At 54.3% G+C, this 15,949-nt stretch overlaps 6 protein-coding genes across 6 annotated transcripts; 4 read left to right on the top strand and 2 right to left on the bottom strand.

Annotated features, from left to right (window-relative positions):
* Positions 1–290: 290 nt before the first annotated feature.
* On the top strand, positions 291–1,221 carry CHGG_06681 (uncharacterized protein; the record flags this gene model as incomplete). The annotated part of the gene is made up of 2 exons (XM_001222775.1): positions 291–703; positions 789–1,221. 2 exons carry the CDS (start codon positions 291–293, stop codon positions 1,219–1,221), a joined length of 846 nt encoding a protein of 281 aa, XP_001222776.1.
* Positions 1,222–2,590: 1,369 nt separating this feature from the next.
* On the top strand, positions 2,591–3,810 carry CHGG_06682 (uncharacterized protein; the record flags this gene model as incomplete). The annotated part of the gene is made up of 3 exons (XM_001222776.1): positions 2,591–2,980; positions 3,068–3,264; positions 3,336–3,810. The coding sequence occupies 3 exons, from the start codon at positions 2,591–2,593 to the stop codon at positions 3,808–3,810; spliced, it is 1,062 nt and encodes a 353-aa protein (XP_001222777.1).
* A 3,612-nt stretch (positions 3,811–7,422) lies between these two features.
* CHGG_06683 (uncharacterized protein) lies at positions 7,423–8,961 on the top strand (the record flags this gene model as incomplete). The annotated part of the gene is made up of 3 exons (XM_001222777.1): positions 7,423–7,636; positions 7,692–8,366; positions 8,600–8,961. The coding sequence occupies 3 exons, from the start codon at positions 7,423–7,425 to the stop codon at positions 8,959–8,961; spliced, it is 1,251 nt and encodes a 416-aa protein (XP_001222778.1).
* Positions 8,962–9,955: 994 nt separating this feature from the next.
* CHGG_06684 (uncharacterized protein) lies at positions 9,956–11,403 on the top strand (the record flags this gene model as incomplete). Its single annotated transcript, XM_001222778.1, has 2 exons — positions 9,956–10,736; positions 10,892–11,403. The coding sequence occupies 2 exons, from the start codon at positions 9,956–9,958 to the stop codon at positions 11,401–11,403; spliced, it is 1,293 nt and encodes a 430-aa protein (XP_001222779.1).
* A 368-nt stretch (positions 11,404–11,771) lies between these two features.
* Positions 11,772–12,869, bottom strand: CHGG_06685 (uncharacterized protein; the record flags this gene model as incomplete). The annotated part of the gene is made up of 3 exons (XM_001222779.1): positions 11,772–11,944; positions 12,226–12,523; positions 12,585–12,869. 3 exons carry the CDS (start codon positions 12,867–12,869, stop codon positions 11,772–11,774), a joined length of 756 nt encoding a protein of 251 aa, XP_001222780.1.
* A 1,939-nt stretch (positions 12,870–14,808) lies between these two features.
* Positions 14,809–15,380, bottom strand: CHGG_06686 (uncharacterized protein; the record flags this gene model as incomplete). The annotated part of the gene is made up of 3 exons (XM_001222780.1): positions 14,809–14,887; positions 15,057–15,218; positions 15,358–15,380. The coding sequence occupies 3 exons, from the start codon at positions 15,378–15,380 to the stop codon at positions 14,809–14,811; spliced, it is 264 nt and encodes an 87-aa protein (XP_001222781.1).
* Between the last annotated feature and the right edge of the window lie 569 nt (positions 15,381–15,949).

A 15,949-nucleotide genomic window follows, 5' to 3' on the forward strand; every position in this document is an offset into this window, starting at 1 on the left:
TTGCAGCCGTCATCACGAGTGCGGAGGCGTTGTCTACCGGCATTGCAGCAGTAGTTCCAAAGAAGGCTATTGAGTACCTTTCTTCGGCATTCACAAGACTACCTATCTTATTATTGGCCGTAGTTATCAGTATCTCTGCCGGTCAAGACGGTGACCGCGTGTTTCATAAAACGCCCTCGATGAGCACGTGATCACGACGGCAGCATTGTTCCTCTGAATCAACCTTGTAAACAGTAACCAGTACCGCCTGGCTTTCTAGGATCGAATACCTCGAGAGGCCAATATCTAAGATGAAGTCACAATCACTTTTACTGGCGGGCGTGATTCTGGTGACCTCCGTCTCAGCGGAATGTAGCCGGTCTTTTGTCGTCGGCGCCACGACCCAATACATAGCAGCGCAGACAGAGGGCAATCCGGCCAAGCTGACAGCCATCACTGCCGACAACCTGAAGTACACCGAGAGTGACAAGACGATCGACATTACGACCGGCGTCCTCGCACAAGCCATGAAAATCGACCACAACCGCAGCATCTACGACACCACCCTGTGTGCTACCTTTACCGAACTAATAGTTTCCGACGCGGCCAAGCCCTATGTCATTGGCACCCGCATGGTCTTCACAGACGACAAGGTCAGCTTGATCGAGACCATTGCGACCAAGCCCGGCGACTGGGCTTTCAACGCCACAGGGTATTTGCACTGGTACGTTTAATCATTGAAGGGATACGGGATACGACGGGAGATACCACCATTTTGATGGAGAACAAATCAACTAATAAAACAAAAGGAATTCACTCGAGACCTGGGACCCTATCCCCGCCTCGGATCGCGACAGCCGAGAAGTGATACAGGCCGCGGGGGACGCCTATTTCAACCGCTTGAACAACGTGAACATCAGCGTCCCCTTCGTCACCCCCTGTGCGCGGCTCGAGGGCGGCGCCTACACAGACCCCCGGGCATCGGGCAACGACACCTGCGCGCTCGGACTGCCGTCCACCATCAAGGTGACTAACAGGCGGTACGTGGTGGACGAGGAGATGGGGGCCGTTGCCATCTACGTGGGCTTCCCCGGCCTGGACAGGTCCGTCGCAGAAAAGCCAATGCCGGACAGCCACTTCTTCCGGGTTGAGGCCGGCGAGATTCGGTACATCCACACCGTCACGACGTGCGAGCACGCGGGGTGCGGAATGAACGGAACAGGGATCCCGCCGCCCGCTTGAGACTGACCTTGACGGGTCTGGTGCTATTATTGTTGGACCCGAGCTGTTTGATCGGCCCCGTTTCAAGTTTCGAACAGTCGACGTCTGGCTTTAGTCGTGCACAACGTATGAGCAAGAGTACCAAGTACAGGTTTGAGGCGATCCGGGAACGGGAGAGCCTTGATCGCTTTGATGAACGCGAGGGGGTTAAGGATAATTTCGTCACGATTGAATTTGTTCGGTCAATGCTCTCAACCCCTGGGCGTTCCCAAGATCCCAAAATACCAAAGATCCTCTTGTTTGGTTCCACAGCTGCAGGTCCTGGTGGCCAGGGTCTTGTTAGGCCTGATGATCACCACGATTTAGCACCAGTTTAGTCCAAGACGCGAAAAGAATGCGGGGGAAAGCTTCCATTTGTCCACGGTCAGTCCAACCAATGTTTCCTTTTCATGCCATGGAGGCCATCCCGAAAGACGGTTAGATCACCCGCGGTCGGACAATGGGACGTGTGCCCAAGTTGGCTGCTTATTTTCCCCCTTCTTCGCTACCTAATTAAGCAGCTTCTCCGCCAATTCTCCGGGGCGCTTGCGGCAGCTGGACGGATACCCAGACCGGAAGTGCGGCCGCGAGGCACAGCTCATCCTTCCCAAACCTTCTTGGGTTAGCATGATATAAAACTCGCCACCCTGGAGCTGCTGGTGCTTGGGCTGCAAAGTGAACTGCCAGGGGCACCTCCAGGCCTGCTTTTCACCTAGAGTTAAACTACACTAGTGTATTTTTTGGCTTGCATGCATGCGTTCATTATGGGTTCGCCAAATCCGAGCAGGGGGGGAGGGAGGGTGCGAAGGAACCCCAAATCTCGACAAGCACCAGAAGAGACAAGGGATGGGTAAAAGCCAAGATTGAGAGTCGCCCAGGGTGATGACCAGCATTCTCCAGGCCACGATCCAGCATCGAGGATCTTATATCTGATGGTTGGACCCTGCACACCCCCCTCATCCCACCGCCGATCTACGATCTCGACATCTCCACTCGTGTTGTTCTTCTGGTGTTCTTTGCCCACGACCCTTCGACTTCGAGAGAGGCCTTTCTTTTCTTCCTTCGACCGGGCCGTGCCCAGCAATAATGGCGTCTGCACCAGGTCCCCCCAGGGCCCGACGAGTCCAAGGCCTCCATTATCGTCGGTGTCGTCGGCACTCTTCACTTGATTTCCTATGTACTTTATGGTACCCGCATCTACTCTCGAATAAAACCCACCGTTCGCCTTTCCCTCGACGATTTTCTCATAACGGCCGCGGTGGTAAGAATGAAAAATATGCAAGAGTTATGCATGGGGGGGCCTCGACGCTGACGGTTATAACTCCAGATTTTCGATGCCGTCTCGTTCGGCATGCTGTTGGTTGCCATCCACTATGGCGTAGGGAGACACAACTACTACGTACCTGACGACCAGGAAGTGCTAGCAGAGAAGTGGCTCTTTCTCTGCCAGCCGCCTTTCCCCTGGGCTCTCGCCCTCTCAAAGATGAGCATCGCCTGGATGCTCCTCCGGATCCAACGCGACCGGGTCTGGTGGACGTGGAGCATGTACTTCCTCATGTTCGTGTCGTTTGGCGTCGCCGTCGTCTCCAACGTCTTCCAACTATCGGCATGTAAACCGTTATGGGCGGTTTGGGACCACAGCAACCCGGACGCTGTGTGTGCAGATCCGAAAACAAGTCAGACCTCCATCTACGTGACGGCAGTTTTCACCATCATCACCGATGTCGCGCTCAGTCTTGCGGTATGTGCCCCTCCCCCGATGGCTCCCTACATGTACATACCCGGTGGGCGAGGGCTACAAGAATCATGAATGCTGACATTTGGCCAGCCCATCTCATTCATCGTCAGCATCCAACGTCCCCTTCGCGAGAAGATTGCGCTCGGTTTTGTCATGGGTCTCGGTATCTTTGCCAGCAGCGCCTCCATTGCGAAGACTTTTATGATCGGGAGCTACGGGAAGACAGGTGACACGTTGATGGATACGGTTGGACTTACGACGTGGAGTATGGTGGAGGCACAACTTGCGTAAGGGCCCCTTCCCCCCTGCATGTATGAACCAACACAAGACCATTCCATTCTAACCAAGTTGCTCGCAGTATCATCGCCGCCTGCATCCCGACGCTCAAGCGCCTCTTTGAACAAGTCCTCCGCCGGTGCGGCCTCATCTCTAGCCAGAACTCGGCGACTCGCTCCCGAACAGGCTACTATAAGCACGACGAGAACTCGCGCTCGCGCGGCTACAGCCAACATCAACCCGAGAACCACAAGCTCTCGACAATGCGGTCGCAGCGCGAGGCCAAGCACAGCGCAGCCACGACCAACGCCGAGACGAGCAGTGTCGACAGCGGGGAGATGCCCATCATGAAGCCCAGCCATAAGGGTTCCATTGGCGACTTTGAGTCCGTCACATCGCCGACGCCGAACAGCGACAACGGGGTTTACTTTAGGACAGCCATCAAGGCCGGGGACAGGGACATGAGCGGGATGGACCAGAACGGGATTCAGATGGAGACGACGGTGTCGGTGCGCACAGAACCCAAACAGCGGAGAAGGGAGGCAGACCTTGTTTAAAGTTGGTTAGGCTGTTTTTTTTTCCTTTGTTTTTTTTTTTTTTTCTCAGGGCGTTCAGGGGTTCGTTCGCTTGCACCCAAGACGGCGGATCTGGGTTGGGGGGGTTGGGTGGGAGCAATGCACAGGACAGGTCATGATGTTCATGTTCAGAGACACAAGCAAACCGGCTGATTGTCGATCACTATGCAAATATGTCCACCTTTGCAACGTAACTGTCGCCAAGGTCCTTGGGTCCTTGGTGTTAACATTGCCCCCCCCCCCCCCCACGATAACCTTTTCTGCTCTCAACAGCAATTCGGTCACCAATGGGTATATTTGTGCCCCTGAGTTCTGACGCACTAAGCTCGGACGTGTATTGAATAAAGCATGCAGATGTGTGGCGCACACTTTGCCCTTCCCCGGTTTCCAAAAACAAGGATGTTCGGAGTGTACACGACATGGATAGTTACATCCACCCGGCCCCCAAACAGGAGATGGGAGAAGAAGGGCTTCGTGGCTGGGCCGGTTCCGGGAGTTTGTCCCGCGGCGTACCAAAGGATTTAGTTGGTATGGAAGACATAAAGCACCCCTGCCATTAATTCGCAGCCGGTTGGGGGTTTCGTGTGTCAGCTCGGCTTTCAGTCAAGCCCTCCAAAAAAAAGTCTTCTCAGTGGCTGTGGCTCGCTGGTTGAAAACCAGGCATCGGGAAAAACGAACGTGGTAGCCCTGCTTCTGCTTGCCTTGGCAGATCTCTGGATCTTTCAAAAAAGCAAGTGAGTTGTGGAAAGGGAGCTGGGAGGAAAGGATCCGCGCACATCGGTCGTCGGGTGGCGTCCAAGGATCTCCAACAAACCTTCGAGAACTTTGGCTCCAAACCCACCGAGACAAGCGAGAGAGAGCCAGGGCTGTTGAGCGTGTCTCACCGGTAGCAACAAGACTTCGCACAGACCGTCCGCTTGACCTTCCCGTTGCAGTGACTGGCCGGCCACACTGCAGCTCTCGGCCCGTTCATCACAAAAGTACCGGCGTCCTGCCATCCTCAGCTGCCGACCGGGGCTCTTGACCTGGCTACCAGTCTGCCGGCCTGCCGTCTTTCCCCCTCCCGCCAAACACTGAACGGAAAATTTCCCTCTTGGCTTCGCTTGCTTGCCGTGAAACGTGTTGGAAGCTCTGCCGAGGCAACCACACGACGCAACACACGCCACACCCCCGGGAAAATGAGCGAGGCGGCCCGGCCAATGTGCCGGCAATGCGACTGCAGGAACACCAGCCGGTATCCGAGAGGACAGCCAAAACAGAACCGGCAATGGCTCGTCTCTGGTCTTGCCATCTTGCCAACCCCCCCTTTCCAAAGAGGCTTGGCCGCCACCCCGCGTTCAATAAACACCTCGTTGCCTGGAAAGGGATTATGCATGTCTCAGAAGTGACCATCGAGTTTCTGCATGTGATTTGACCCCGCGCGCGGACCTTGGGAGTCCAACTCGGACAGTGCCCGGTCAAGGAAACAGACCCTCGTGTGCTTGGTAGACTAGCTCGGCTGGGAACTCTCTCCTTCCGCACCATCGGGACCGTTGAGTTAGTGCCAGTCAGAGCGCTCGGAAGCCCAACTAAAAGTGGCAACAATCGGCCATCCTTCTGGATCTTCTGTCAAAACATCTTTGGCCAAACGGCACTCAGTTCCCCCGATTGGATGAGGACACCAAGACAGCACCCGCGTTACATCGTCCGCCCGTCAAGGCCAGATGATGCTGGACAGAGCGGACCCAAGAAACAGCAGAGCGGTGGAGGATTCCATAAACAGCACGGCCATTGGCTCCACGTCCGATCCCCGCGGCACGCAATTTCAACCATCCCAGGGGTTGACCCCGGGACCCCGGTTCAGCAACGGGCTTGCCGTCTGCAGGCGGCTCGGATTGGCGGCGGACAGAGGCCCGTTCGCTTGCTTGGCTTCGCTTCCTTGGGCCAAACAGGCCCCAACATGTAAGCAGGGGGATGGAAAACAACAGCTTCAACTCGCACCCGAGGTTGTCCAGGTTGCCGAAGTACTTCGTAGATGTCTTCACGTTTGAGAGCAGAACAATAATACATACTTCTCTTGTATCAGGACCACATCAGTCGAATTAAGGTTATCCAAGTGTGCAGATCTGCGGGTTCCTTAAAACTCCGCAGTCCACACCAACTGACCAACGGGGCGGGCCGTTGGCGTCGACGACGACCCACGGGAGCAACACCTTGCTCCACCGGTCCACCGGAATCGGGGCTAGACAGGAGCGGGCTCGAGCACAGTCACCACGCCCAGGTCTCGGCCCATTCACCGGCGCTCTTAAACGCCCCAGGCCTGGTCCTCTAATATCAGACAAACGGGGCAACGGGGCAACTTGGGCGACAGCCGGTGGCACGAGACGTTAGACAAGATTTACAATTGGGGGGCAGTCTTCGAAAGGGGAAAACAGCGGCTCATGCTTTTCATATCCAGGGGCAGCGCCAATTATTCGTATACTGTCGCCTTTCACACCAGATATTAAAGGACCAATGCAAATAACGGCCCGGCGTCGCGTCCGCACTTTCTGAGGCTACTCTCGCTTGGTCTCAAGAGCCAAAGCACCGGTATCTAATTGCTGTGTAATAATGAAGTTAGCTGAGGTCCTGGGGCCTTCATGAGGGGCTCCCGGGGCTTAGGAATGGTTTTGTCGAGGGGCGCGTCCAGAACCATCTCTCATGTAAATCTTCGTAAGCCAGGGTCAGCCACAAGTCCTTGCTTGAAGAGACCAGAATCCCAAGCCCTCGGTCACCGACTCCGCGAGGTTGTCACTGGCAGAGTACGGCCATCGGAACACGCACGGGTGCCCTACATCGCTTCACCGATTGGCAGCATGCATGCATGATGCATTCGAACAGGTGTGACCTCAGGGGCGCGGGAGTTCAGGCAAACAAGCTACCTACGTGATGTTTCCCGGGACGGAGGAGCTTTGCTTCATCGATGGGAGCTGAGGTGAACCAAGGTCATGATATACTAGTAAACTGTTGCCCGGTGAGGTAGGTAGCTAAAACCACGCCGTTGAGTGAGGTGCCCGGAGTATTAACCGCTTGCTGCTACGCGATACTACCGAAGCCTGGTTAGACTCGGCTTTTCAAAAACATCGTTACCTGTACCCAGAGGCCAGCTTTCCGGTTACCCGATATGGTGGGACGAAGTCGTCGCAGTGTCTTAGTGACAACTGGCCAGTCACTTCATTCAGCATATTGACAACACCATGGTCAAGTGCCTGTTTGCCCTACACGTTCGGCAAAGGCGGTGACCGAGAAACATACGTGGAGCAGCTGATGTGTTAACAACAACAGAGCAGCATTGAGATCAAAAGTCACAAACACCCAAAGAACAAAATTTGGTCAGGCAGGCAGACAGGCAGGTAGGTACATGTACCTAACCAGCTCGCATTTGAGCTCACCAACGGGTAGGTATAAATAACCGCCCACCTCTCCTGTCAAGAAAAAACTTTATCACCGTTTAACAATCATCTCCAACCTTCTTCCTTCAAGCTACAAATGTGAGATATCTTAAACTAGGTACCTACCTACTCCGTAACAACACCCACACCTGGCTCTGCTCGTGGACATCAATCCGTCTCCGCCATGGCCAACAACACCACCTTTTCGACTCCGTTGATCGCGACCCAAGTCTCAGTCCTGGACTTCTTTGTACCTGGATCTAGTAGCATCCTTGCCGCCATCGAGCTTGTTCTGGGCACAAACAGCTACATTCGCCCCCTCATGCTCTGCATGTTTCTGGCGTTCCTGGGCAGACGTGTGTTTCGCTTCGTCTGGGACGTGGCAGAGACCTACTTTGGTTCGTCCCCTTGCCGGCTTGAAGACAATAATAGACATTCTCTGATGGTTGGCAGTTTCGACTGTCCACGTCCAATATGGCAGTGAAGTGTACGACATGGTTAACCTCTGGGCAACCTCTCAACCATTCGCTCGCAGGGCTCGGTCGTCTATGGCCAGAGTCGGCTGGAAAAGTCCATCCTATTCAGATTTTGAAGAGGATCGTCATCGAGGGCGAAGGCGGAAGAAACTCCTCTACTACCTTCCATGGAATGGAACGTTTTACTTTAGCTACAACGAGCATCTCTTCTGGTTTCGCTCTAGGGAAAAAGAAAATGATGGCTACCTTCAGCAGGTGGTTACGGTCTCGTGCTTTGGATCCCCAACAGTCCTGAGGCAGCTTTTCGATGACTGCCGCGACGGGTACCTGAAGCTGACCAATAACAAGACGGCTGTATTCGAGTATCTGCGTCATGGCAATTGGCAAAGGACGAGTTTGAAAAGCATCAGGCCAATCTCCACTGTTGTCATGGACGAGGAGGACAAGGAGGGACTTCTACGGGATATCGAAAGCTTCCTGGACCCGGGAGCTCTCACATGGCACGCCAACCGCGGCATACCTTACCGGAGAGGCTACCTACTATATGGCCCTCCCGGGACCGGAAAATCGAGTTTGTGCTTGTCTTTGGCAGGGCATTTTGGCTTGGACATGTATATCCTCAACCTCTCTGGCACTCACGGCGTGCCCTTGGGTAGTCTCCTCGCCGAACTGCCGTCCCGCTGTATCCTCCTGCTGGAAGACGTGGACGCCGCCGGCATAACGCAACCTCGACAAGGCGAAACGGACATCGCCAGCCAAGACAAGAAAGAAGACCCCGAATCCCGATTAAAATCGTCCTTGTCGGACCTCCTCAACGCTCTCGATGGGGTAGCGGCACAGGAAGGTCAGATACTCGTGATGACGACGAACCACATGACCATCTAGACCAGGCACTTATACGGGCTGGCCGTGTGGACAGGAAATTGGAGCTTCCGAATGCCGACGAAGACGCGGCGTTTCGGCTCTTCTGCATGGTCTTCAAAGGTGCGAAAGGCGACATCCCCGACCCGAAGCGAAAGGCCGAAGACGATGATGACACGGTGGAAAATTATGGTCGTCAATTTGTAAGGAAGATACCGGATGGGGAGTTCTCTCCGGCCGAGATACAATCCTATCTAGTGGAACACAGAGGCTCGGCTCGTATGGCGTTGGGGAAGGTACAGGAATGGATGGACAGAACTCGAACAGAACGGGCGAAGATGGCGAGGGCCAATGCTCCCACTGCGGCCTCGCCCTCGACTATGTGATTCCGGTCGCTCGGGGGGGTCGGGACTTTTAGACTGCAATTCATTGTTCAGCAAGGTCAAGAGAAAACGATGCGTTCAGATTAAGAACTCTAAGAACAACTTAACCATGGAACATATGATTTCCTGCCTAGACTTAGTCCCAAAACAATTGATTTAAAGATTTGAGCAGGCATCCGCTCGAGCAGAACACTTAGGCAAGCAGTATTCGCCCTACGAGTGACGTGGATGTTGAGAATTGCCAAATGCGGCTGCGCGGCTGTGTTGTTTGGCGGGAGTTCAAAGCGAGCTTGGTGCCTGGGCTGGGGTGCGGGGTGCCGACAGGATGGTTGTTGGTGGAAGAGTACCTTGAAAAAAGGAAAAAAAAAAAGAAAAAAAAGAAAGAAACGAGTTTTGGTTCTACCCGTCACTGCTCCTCACAGAATCATCGCGACCGAGGATTCGGAGCGAGCGCCTGGACTTACTGGAGGCCCGCCCGAGGAGGTGGTGGGGCCCAAGGCCGGCTCCATTTTTCCCGTCATTACCTTACATAATCCGGGGGTAACTATTCGCCGATTGGTTGTCGGTCACCTGCGGAGTGAGATTGGTCCCAGCCTCCTCGAAACCACGCATCTGCCTGGTGTTGGCGATTTACCCTCAGCATCCTCTTTGCTTCTCCACACCAGGTCGCGCGCCACGCTTTTGAAGGACCAGTACCTCGCGCTCAGTGTCAATCTACTGTTTCTACCCATGGGTCGTGGTCGCATTGAGACACCACTCTTGGAAGACCAGGACACTGAGAATTGGAATCTCCTCGGTTCTCGCTCGTTTTCGAGGAGAAGGAGCGAGATTGCCATTCGCTGACCCTGACACCTTGAAGGCGTGGCTGGCGACTGGCGACCGTTCTGTGCTGAGTGCTTGAAATTTTTACTTATCTTGCAAAGCAGTAAGTTGTTGATTCTTGCTACGTGCGCTGATCGGACTAGGTCGACGACACCGAACTCTGCGAGCGCCAAGTATGTCATCGTCAACACCCAATGACCCTGCCTCGCAATCGCTCAGCACTCATACTGTCCTAGAGTGGGACGAGACAAGTCCGAACGGCGAAGAGCGACACTACCTCACGGCTCCCGACCCCTCCGATGCAAAGATTCTTTTCAAGTCCGACATTACTGCGACACCAAATGACGGCGGGACTGGATCGGCGGTCGGTGTCTTCATGCGGCTGCACATTCCCGTGAAGTTGAAGAATGTCCCGCCCCGTAATATCCATATTCATATTCGGCCATCTCGTGTTCAATCATGCACCTTCGCCGTTGCCGCCGATGCTCCGGAAGCTATCAGGGTGGTGTCTCGGGGCCAGCTGGCCAGTCTGTCGATGAGGCTCAGCGGACCTGTCCAGATCGTCGTTCCCTGCGCCATGGCATCATCGCCGCGGCCAGCGAAGAACCGCGCATCAGGCCAAGTGATCGACTCTATCCGATCCCTTAGCCGAGCCACACAGCTCATCATGTACATGCCGGCGAACCTGGCTCCCCGGGCGCATCTACAACGTCTGTCGGCACTGCTCACGGGTGGTCGCTTGCAAGAGCTGCCGCCGTATACCGAGTTGTTTAAGTTGTTTGGGGGGTCGGGAGGACGGATATGGGATGTCGAACCTTTGTATTCCACGACATCACCACCATTCGATGGTGGCGGGGAAGGAGACGGGGAAGGCGACGGGGAAGGAGATTGTGATATCCCACCACCGTACCATGAAGCCTGTCCAGGGCCGTCAGTGGCCCCCGCTTCGAGATCGCGTAAGCAATCCCCTGTTCATCTCTTTAGTTATCCTTTTCTTTAGCTTTTCTCTTCTTCGTCTTTATTACTCTGGCCATCTTTCTTTTCACTCTTCTTCTCTTTGTTTTTGCCTGTCGTTCTCCATTCCATTCTAGTCATTAACACGCTCATCCAGATTTGCGGCCAAAGCCTGAAACCCGGGACGGAAAGCGACGGCGTAGTAGCAGCGACTCTGTGACTATTGCAACGTCCAGCGAGGTTGTCAGGGCAAAAAGGCCTGACCTACGCGCTTCCCCTCCAAGGCCATGTCTCCCCGAAAAGGGACAGATTCCGGAGCCCTCCGTCTTGCAGCGTCTAGCGCTTCTAGAGGCACTCGTCCATGCTCAAGCTGTGCAGATTAGTGATCTGTCGACCGAGAACCAAACGCAGCGGAAGCGAATCGATGAGTATGAGACGGAGCTTGCGGCGTTGCGGTTGGAGATGGGCCGCGTGGATCGTGAGGTAGATAGGTTGGATGTGGACGTCTCGGAGCAGCGGGAGGATATTATGCGTTTGGAGGGCAATGTCCAGTACTGTCTCGAACGAGAGGACGAGATGGTGGAGGCCATCATAGATACGGTGACGGAGCAAATTTCCGAGAGGGGGCTTAGCGCGGCTAATATACACTTCACCTTAGGTGGAGGTTGACTCTCCGTCTTCATGCGCGCCCTGTTTTTGTTGCTATTCGCGTTCGAGTATCTCTGTTCGGTATGCCGCCCATTTTTGGCTGTCCACATACGTACTAATCAGACGTGCTGCTCCGATCTGGTGGAGGTAACCGCCGAGTGTCACCGTGTCTGTTTTGCGCTGAGCAAACACGCCAGCCCCTTTCTTGGCAATGAGGGAAGGTTGGTACTAGGTTGGTGTTGACGTGTTCTTTCTGGTCCAAATATCTATGAGCAAGGTACCCAAGTACCAGGCAGCCGTACATAGTCCCAAAAAGCCCTTGCACTTTAGACGGACAACAGCGTTCAGATCACCATGAACTTGTCCATCCCAAAATATGGTGTCCATCCTTAATCCCCACCCCGATCTCCTCCATCCAATGCCATGTTCTTGGCCTTCCATCTCATTACACTCCCTTGGTCCTTGCGGTCGCGGCGGGGTACCACCCTTGGGCCCTTACAGGTCGCAGGGATCGTTTTCGAACTGAACGCGAACCCCGCGTGACTGGAAGAACGGATCTTCCCTGAGGTTCCTCCAAGCCCACTGGGCCTGGCACCGATATGACCCGAAGCGCCATTCGAGAATGTTGATGGAATGCCCCATCACCAGCGGGATGATCTCGTCGACCTCAAACACAAAATCCCTGGAGAAGTGTGCCATGAGAAACGGGATCGTCACAATGTCCACGGGTCCGGCGATCGAGATACACCGGGTGTGGTCCGCAGGCTCCGGTGCCTCCGCCACGCGGTTTCGGTCCGGCCGCACCGTCACCGGGACGCCGCCCTCTGGCCAGTCTATAATTACCGCGGTAGTTTGCGGAAACCCCGGCCGCCATGCGCCGGGCGATGACTTCCCGGGTTGGATTCTCCCTCTCGGCCCTCGACTGGGGGTTGGCCATGTAGCTCGGCCTAAATGGTGGCCTCGGTCCTTGGGTTACGCCACCCCCCCTGGCTGTGCCCTCGGCTGGCTGGGCGTTCCCCGCCGTGGCCTGGCGCCCGGTGTTTGTGTTGGTCGGGGCAGTAGTCGATTCAACGGGAGGGAAATCACGGCCGGGGGCACCTTGCGCCGGGGGAAATGAACCGGTGGCGGGGGCGGAAGGAATCTACGAGAGAAGCGCGGTTAGCTCGGTACCTCGGGGCTGTAAAAGTTGGGTGAAGACTTACTAAAGTCCTCTGGCTGGGGCCACCGGCCTGGTGACGGTAACCAAACTGCCAGGGGTTACACGGTGTAATATTGTTAGGGGGAGCTGCCGTGAAAATTATGGGCGCAGCGGTCTCCCGGCGAGGGTAAATGGCGGGCGTGGTAGCGTTACGCCTGGGGCCTTGAGGAATGGTGTACTCCCACGGCTGTTGCTGTGGCATTGTGACGCGGGGGCCAGTTCCAGGAAGGGGTGGATAGTATCCTTCCTGTCGGCCTTGGGGCGCCTCGTCCTGCCAAGGGTCCGCCATGGTGAGAACTGGGTTGGCTTTCAAGTAGTATTGGATTGTTGAAGAAAAGGTAAGAAGAACTCTATTTCAGTGTGTCGGTGTTGCTTTTGTTTCGGTATATATATAAGAAATAAGAAGAAGTTGTCTCAGAAACTCTTGTCTCTTGAGTAGCACTCAAGATATTTTGCTAACTTGAGTGAAGACAATTGATGTTGTGTGTGCTTAACGTGAAGAAAGAAAAGAGAGCGGAGGAAGAGGGTCGGTGAAGGTTAAATAGGTGTAGCACTGCCATTAATTCCGCCAGCAAGTTGTAGTTGTGTGAAGACAACACCAGACGAAAGCTAGGGGGTGAGGGCACGATGCTATTCACTACATCCGGCGGCACTTATTATCCGACACGCCTTTCTCCTGGCCACAGGGTGCTTATTCACTGTGCGCCTATTCACCGATTGCGAATTTGGCAGCCCACGGCAGCAACTGCCTCAAGCAAACCACGGGCTGAGTCTCTCTGGTGGTCTTCAACCGTAAATCATTTGTGATGTGCTTTCTTTCATGGGGAACAAGCAGGTGTCAATGGGCAGATTCACAAGGAACTACCAGCTACTATTCTTAACGTACCTAATCAGTGACAGGGTTAGCCATCAAGCCTCCTAATAGCATATCGGTTATCGTAAGGAACAGGGCACACCCATATCTCTTACACTGTTACACGTGTTTAAATAATAACACTTGGCAATGGCTAGCCTTAGTACCATTAAAAACCGTTGAGGCCTAAAGGATGTTGTGGCTTGAAAAGAGGGTTGTATTTGAGTCGCTACGAGGTTTTAAGAGCACTCCTTGCCTGCAGGCCCGTAGCAGCAGAACATGATGTTGTTAGTGATTGGTGACTCCTTGGTTCAGTCATACCGCTGAGTCTATAGTTGTTGGGAACTCCCGAGCCGGTTTGACAAACAGCCATCTCTTTTTCTGACTCGCTCTGCTCTGTTTTTGTCAAATTATGTGGTTGCCAGTGACGTCTAAGAAGGCCCGTGAAGCAGTTGGCCAAACAAGGAGTAATGAGTCATGAGCTCGACAAATGCGCCACCAAAGACCCGACAAATCCCAAGAATTTTGGAATACCTGGAGTGAGGAACAACTACCTAAAACTGTGAAAGTTGAAAGTAGCAGTCATGAGACAATGTGACAAGCGGTTGGGGACACCTAATGACAGCGAGACGGGTTATTTTGGCTCAGAATACTGTGTGGTAAATTCACTGGAATATATTTCAAGTTTGTCGATAACATGATTAGGAATACATCCTTCCCTTGCAGCATTATCATGAAGGTATTGTTTGTTTTGTTGTTGGTGTTGTTTTGCACCCCTGAACCAACCCTAACCCTGTCGTGCCTGGATACACTGCCCCTGGGCCTGGGCCTTGTATCACACACACTGTGGACAGCGCAACTCGGTAAACGCCGAGGCAACAGCAGATTCCCGTGCAATTTCCGATAGAATTGCGAACGTCCAAGAATCTCCCAAGAAAACCAAGACAAGCTCCCGCCCAACAATTGACGTTTCACATCGAATGATAGGCTCGGTTCGCGAGGGCCGCAGCCAGCCACGTCAACGCCCAGAGGCACACCTTTCCGCGGCGCTTGGCTGGCCTCTCGATCATCGTGGTGCGAGAGTTTAGGTGCCGAGTTAGACGGCGGTGAAGGAGCGCAAGGAAGACCGCCGGGCTGTCGGGTATTAATAAAAAAACGGACAACTAAATCGAGCATCGAGAAACCCAAAAGAAAACCCGTCGCGGTCGGCAGACGTGAGTCGGTGGTAGGCAGTAGCAAAAAAAAAAAAAAAAAAGTCAATCCTCATTCCCCGGTGTAATCCCGTAACACCGCCCCGTCCTTTCCCTCCCGCTCCAGATGTCCGCCGTCCTCCCCGATAGTTGTCAGTCCGCCTACCCTTCCGAAACCGCCAAGCTCAGATCCCCTGCTCACAGACCATTGTCGGTTTGTCGGCTCGGACGGGCGCATTAAAGCAGGATTCATGTGTCGTTAGGCTGCATGGGTTGATTTGCTCTTTTAGCAGCAGCAGTCCAAACACTCCAGGCAGCACTCGCAGGTCTCGCCGCAGAGCCAGCAGCAGCACATGGCGGCGATACTAGAGGTGCACAGGCGCGGTTAGCCAGCGTCCTGGAATAGTAGAGAATTGGTGTTGCCAATACTTACCAAGTGTAGAGGCAGCCGTGGCTCTTCTCCTCCTTGGCCGGGGGCGCCTCATGATATTGCATGGGCTGGGGCGGCGGATAACCTTGGGGAGGATAGCCCTGGGGCGGGTAGGGCTGAGGCGCATAGCCCTGGGGGGGCGGGTAACCCTGGGGAGGGTAGCCACTGTGGAAGAAAAGAGGAAGCGGTCAGTCACTCAGTTCCATCATGATTTCTTTTGTTGTTGTTTTTCTTGTCGTGCGATAAAACAGACCACGGGCAAGAACGGGGTGCAAAATGCAATTGCGAATGAGGCACGACTTACCCTTGGGGAGGATACTGCGACATGATTTCTGTGGTTGGGGGGGTTTTGTTGGTTTTGTGTATGTTGGAGGAAGACGAGAGAGAGAGAGGAATAAAATTTAAGAACAATTGAAGAAAAGAAGTCGGAGGGAGGATAACTGCTGTTAAGGTATGGAGATCGTTAGTCAGTTGCTGCGCCTTCCCTTGCTGCAAAAACGGCTGTCACGGCGCGGCTCGCGGCCAACGGTGGGGTGTTTATCTCCGGGTGCTGGGTTATCAGGTCCACTCTGCCAATGCTTGGAAAATGGCTGTCGGTGCCGATCCATCCGACAGCCGCCTTTCCTGCAAACCTGGCGGTGCAGCTTTGTCAATGCTCCAAAATGAAGGAAAAACGAAAAAACATTGTTATGTTCGAATGAGGAAGGTGTGGAAGTGGAACCCGCCTTCGCAACATCGCTGAGGCTCTCAGGTAGGTAGGTACTTCATTCGTTCAACGGCGCGTTGCCTTGCACGGGCCGAGCCCGTTGTTTACATCGGACGGAGCCCGTTCCGGTCCCATGTGGGGCCAACGGCACGGTAATCTCGGCGCCGATCCTCCACTGAAATTCGGCCCT

This window comes from Chaetomium globosum, genomic scaffold, assembly GCF_000143365.1.
Source record: "Chaetomium globosum CBS 148.51 scaffold_3 genomic scaffold, whole genome shotgun sequence".
In the NCBI taxonomy this organism is placed as follows: domain Eukaryota; kingdom Fungi; phylum Ascomycota; class Sordariomycetes; order Sordariales; family Chaetomiaceae; genus Chaetomium; species Chaetomium globosum.